Below are 5,444 nucleotides of genomic sequence, written 5' to 3'. Positions count from 1 at the left end.
TGAAGCATAGACTTCTATACAACCAGAGCCACTTTGTTGACTACTTCACTAAAAAGATAGACGACATATGCTCCTCATTTACTAATCCATCTTCCATAACTACACCTCCAGTAACTTCACCTTCTTCCCCCTCGTTTTCCTCTTTTATCCCCCTGTCTCCCAATCAAGTTCTTACCTTGGTAACCTCTGACCCCCCGACCACCTGCCCCCTTGACCCCATCCCGTCTCACATTCTCCAGTCTATTGCTCCAGACCTTCTTCCCTTTCTCACCCATCTTATTAACACCTCCCTCTCAACCGGCTGTTTCCCTAACTCTCTGAAGGAGGCGGAGTCAACCCTCTCCTGAAGAAACCCACTCTGGACCCATCTGAAGTCAACAACTACAGACCTGAAGTCAATAACTACAGACCTGAAGTCAATAACTACAGACCTGAAGTCAACAACTACAGACCTGAAGTCAACAACTACAGATCTGAAGTCAATAACTACAGACCTGAAGTCAATAACTACAGACCTGAAGTCAACAACTACAGACCTGAAGTCAACAACCACAGACCTGAAGTCAATACCTACAGACCTGAAGTCAACAACCACAGACCTGAAGTCAACAACTACAGACCTGAAGTCAACAACTACAGACCTGAAGTCAACAACTACAGACCTGAAGTCAACAACCACAGACCTGAAGTCAACAACTACAGACCTGAAGTCAACAACCACAGACCTGAAGTCAATAACTACAGACCTGAAGTCAACAACTACAGACCTGAAGTCAATAACCACAGACCTGAAGTCAATAACTACAGACCTGAAGTCCATAACTACAGACCTGAAGTCAACAACTACAGACCTGAAGTCCATAACTACAGACCTGAAGTCAACAACTACAGACCTGAAGTCAACAACTACAGACCTGAAGTCAATAACCACAGACCTGAAGTCAATAACTACAGACCTGAAGTCAATAACTACAGATCTGAAGTCAATAACTACAGACCTGAAGTCAACAACCACAGACCTGAAGTCAACAACCACAGACCTGAAGTCAACAACTACAGACCTGAAGTCAACAACTACAGACCTGAAGTCAACAACCACAGACCTGAAGTCAACAACCACAGACCTGAAGTCAACAACTACAGACCTGAAGTCAACAACTACAGACCTGAAGTCAACAACCACAGACCTGAAGTCAATAACTACAGACTTGAAGTCAACAACCACAGACCTGAAGTCAACAACCACAGACCTGAAGTCAACAACTACAGACCTGAAGTCAACAACTACAGACCTGAAGTCAACAACTACAGACCTGAAGTCAATAACCACAGACCTGAAGTCCATAACTACAGACCTGAAGTCAACAACTACAGACCTGAAGTCAACAACTACAGACCTGAAGTCAATAACTACAGACCTGAAGTCAACAACTCCAGACCTGAAGTCAACAACTCCAGACCTGAAGTCAATAACTACAGACCTGAAGTCAACAACTCCAGACCTGAAGTCAACAACTACAGACCTGAAGTCAACAACTACAGACCTGAAGTCAACAACTACAGACCTGAAGTCAACAACTACAGACCTGAAGTCAATAACTACAGACCTGAAGTCAACAACTCCAGACCTGAAGTCAACAACCACAGACCTGAAGTCAACAACCACAGACCTGAAGTCAACAACTACAGACCTGAAGTCAACAAACACAGACTTGAAGTCAACAACTACAGACCTGAAGTCAACAACAACAGACCTGAAGTCAACAACAACAGACCTGAAGTCAACCACCACAGACCTGAAGTCAACAAACAGACCTGAAGTCAACAACTACAGACCTGAAGTCAACCACAGACCTGAGGACACTCAACAAAGACCCCTCTCCTCTGTCCTCATCCTTCACACTAGAGCATCCTCTCTCCTCTGTCCTTATCCTTCACACTAGAGCAGCCTCTCTCTCCTCTGTCCTTATCCTTCACACTAGAGCAGCCTCTCTCTCCTCTGTCCTTATCCTTCTAGACCTTTCCGCTGCCTTTGACACAGTGAACCACCAGATCCTCTTGTCCTCCCTCCAGGACCTGGTATCTCAGGCTCTGCTCTCACTCTTCTCATCCTACCTCACCGACCGCTCTTACCGGGTAACCTGGAGAGGATCTGTGTCTGAGCCTTGTCCTCTGACTACTGGGGTCCCTCAGGGCTCAGTCCTTGGTCCTCTTCTCTTCTCTCTGTACACCAACTCTCTCTCTCTGTCATTCGCTCGCATGGCTTCACCTACCACAGCTATGCTGACGACACCCAACTGATCCTCTCGTTTCCCCAATCTGAAACACAGGTAGCAGCACGAATCTCTGCCTGTCTGACTGACATCTCTCAGTGGATGTCTGACTGACATCTCTCAGTGGATGTCTGACTGACATCTCTCAGTGGATGTCTGACTGACATCTCTCAGTGGATGTCTGATTGACATCTCTCAGTGGATGTCTGACTGACATCTCTCAGTGGATGTCTGATTGACATCTCTCAGTGGATGTCTGACTGACATCTCTCAGTGGATGTCTGACTGACATCTCTCAGTGGATGTCTGACTGACATCTCTCAGTGGATGTCTGACTGACATCTCTCAGTGGATGTCTGACTGACATCTCTCAGTGGAACTTCTCCTCCTTCCAGGAAAAGGCTCTCCCACCCACGACCTGTCTATCACCTTCAACAACTCAGTGTTGGCTCCGCCCCCGACTGCCAGGAATCTCGGTGTGACACCTGTCAGTCAACTCTCACTGACTGACAACATTACCGCAATAACACACTCCTGTAGGTACATGCTGTACAACATCAGGAGAATACGACCTCTTCTCACTCAGAAGGCGGTCCAGGTTCTGGTCCAGGCTCTGGGCCAGGCTCTGGTCCAGGCTCTGGTCCAGGTTCTGGTCCAGGTTCTGGTCCAGGTTCTGATCATCTCACAGCTAGACTACTGTAACTCCTCCTTCAGGTCTACCTGCTAATGTCATTCGACCTCTGCAGCTCATCCAGAATGCAGCTGCTCGACTGGTCTTCAACCTCCTAAATTTACCCACAATCCTCCGCTCCTCCGCGACCCTCACTAGTTACACAGGAAGTCTCTACACCTTCCGTCGCAAACTAAAAACACATATTTTTCTACTATTCCTTGAATAGGGAAGGTAGAGCCGTAGTAGCACTTTAGTAGCACTTAAATGTCTCTTGCTGATAGCACTTTGTAGTTTAACACTTTAGTAGCACTTAAATGTCTCTTACTGATAGCACTTTGTAGTTTAACACTTTAGTAGCACTTAAATGTCTCTTACCGATAGCACTTTGTAGTTTAACACTTTAGTAGCACTTAAATGTCTCTTACCGATAGCACTTTGTAGTTTAACACTTTAGTAGCACTTAAATGTCTCTTACTGATAGCACTTTGTAGTTTAACGTTATTGAAGAAATTGTACTTGCTTGATTCTTGTTGTTCTGAGTTTGGACTCATGGTTTAATGCACTTATTGTAAGTCGCTTTGGATAAAAGCGTCAGCTAAATGACATGAAATGTAATGTAAAGGAGTCGCCCCCTGGTGGTCAGGAGAGAGAATGCAGCTTCATATTCTATGAGTACAGGTGAGCATCAGTGTTTCTGGTTGTAGCCGTTTGAAGAACCGGAGGTTGTCTCCTGATTTTGACTGAAGATGCTTAAATACAAGTATGTTTGGAAAATTAACGTTTTTATTATTTATTTTATTGTGATATTTATTGTGACATATTTATTTTATTGTGACATCAAAGGAGGAATCAAGGCTCTCTGAGGCAAACTTGTAGTTTTGGGCTTCACTAAACTAGAACTGAGACACTGACCAGGTGCTGGAGCTCTTCTCACTGGTCTTGGTGTTTGGTTTCTGTTTCAGGAGCCGGTCCTCTTCGGGGATGGGAGATTCGGGCCCGTTGTAGAGAGGGTGGTCAAACAGCGCCTCCAGCTTCAACAGCCCAGACTCCTCGGCTCTGAAGACCGTCACAGGTTCCTGGGTCGGGGGCTCGGCCAAACCGCGGACCCCCACGGGGGTGTAGTCGCCGTGGGGGTCCGACAGGGTCCTGGGACTCAACGGGGGGTCACGGGGCCGCTGGTAATCGGGCAGAGAGTCCAACGCCAGGAGGAGGTAGAGGAAAAAGGAGAAGAAGGCCAAGGAGAAGAAGGCCAAGGAGAGGCCGATGGTCCTGGAGCGCCACCTCATCCTGCAGAGAGGAAGTTACACAGTTGAACAAACACATGAAATCCATTCAATGAATTAAATGGGGTCCCTGCTCCTCCGTCCTCACATCGGATCAGGAACACGTCTCAATCCTTTAAAACGACAACAACTCGCTCTGCAGCGTCTTTCCTTTGAAAGCCAAACGCTGTCCGTCCCTCTGCTGACTGCCAGTGAAATGAACCCAGTTCACCCAGTTCACCCAGTTCTCTGCCAGGTTAACGTGATCTGGATCAATGTGTTTGCTCCTCTGAACGTTTGTTTGTTGTGTGTCCTCGTCGCCACACCGATAACAACAACACCTTAACACAGGCAGTGTTTACAATGACAGTTTAGACAACATCCAGCACAGCCACAAAGATGAATAATAATAACAATATTAGTACTACTACTACTAATAACAATAATAATAGTGACAACAACAATAACAATATTAGTACTACTACTACTACTACTAGTACTAATAATAATGATAATAATAATACATTTGATTTGAATAGCACTTTAAGGGTACTCAGGGCACTTTACATGGTAAATATGTCAATAACAATATAAACAATGATGCAGGTTAAAAGACGTCCTTCACTATAAACGACACACAGCTCATCATATATATAACAGATATAACACTTAATTTAACACTGATATCAGAGCCACTATTTCTGTTATTATGCTTTTCACAATAAAAGCCCTAAACAAATAATATTCTCAAAATGACTTCACAATTACTTCTATTGGTTTCAATAGTGTTCTGGTTCTTCTGCAAAGAGGAAGCCTGAAGATCCTCAGAATGAATAATAAAACATTTATAATAATAAACATCACATAATCCTCCATCAACACGCTTCACAACCAGACGGTTCATATTCAGAGTGTTTGACTCATGCGGAGTCCCTAAGGAAACCCTGTTTCTGTGTGGCTCTTTAAAGTCTGTGTGTGTGTGTGTGTGTGTGTTGTGTGTGTGTGTCTGTGTGTGTGTGTGTGTGTGTGGTGTGTGTGTGTGTGTGTGTGTGTACGTGTGTTGTGTATGTGTGTGTGTGTGTGTGTGTGTGTGTGTGGTGTGTGTGTGTGTTCACCCACGTTAAATAGATCTAAGAGGGTTCAGTCCAAATCCCACGTGAGTGTCTCTGTGATGTCAGAACTGAGAAAAACAGCACACACCTGAACCTCTGACCTCATCGGCTTGACAGGGGGCAT

The 5,444-nt window shown here is 45.2% G+C and overlaps 1 protein-coding gene across 1 annotated transcript in view; it reads right to left on the bottom strand.

Annotated features, from left to right (window-relative positions):
* Positions 1-5,444, bottom strand: part of LOC117734031 (extracellular serine/threonine protein kinase FAM20C-like) — a 50,791-nt gene extending 45,347 nt beyond the window's left edge. The window contains exons 1-2 of the mRNA XM_034538110.1: positions 5,422-5,444; positions 3,859-4,233 (exon numbers count right to left, since the gene is read on the bottom strand). Coding sequence (XP_034394001.1) covers positions 3,859-4,233; positions 5,422-5,444 — 398 coding nt within the window. The remainder of the gene's footprint in view (positions 1-3,858; positions 4,234-5,421) is intronic.

The sequence above is a fragment of the Cyclopterus lumpus genome, chromosome 1, assembly GCF_009769545.1.
Source record: "Cyclopterus lumpus isolate fCycLum1 chromosome 1, fCycLum1.pri, whole genome shotgun sequence".
Taxonomy (NCBI): Eukaryota; Metazoa; Chordata; class Actinopteri; order Perciformes; family Cyclopteridae; genus Cyclopterus; species Cyclopterus lumpus.
The sequence above is the reverse complement of the archived record's forward strand: the minus strand, read 5'-3'. Positions and strand labels throughout refer to the sequence as shown.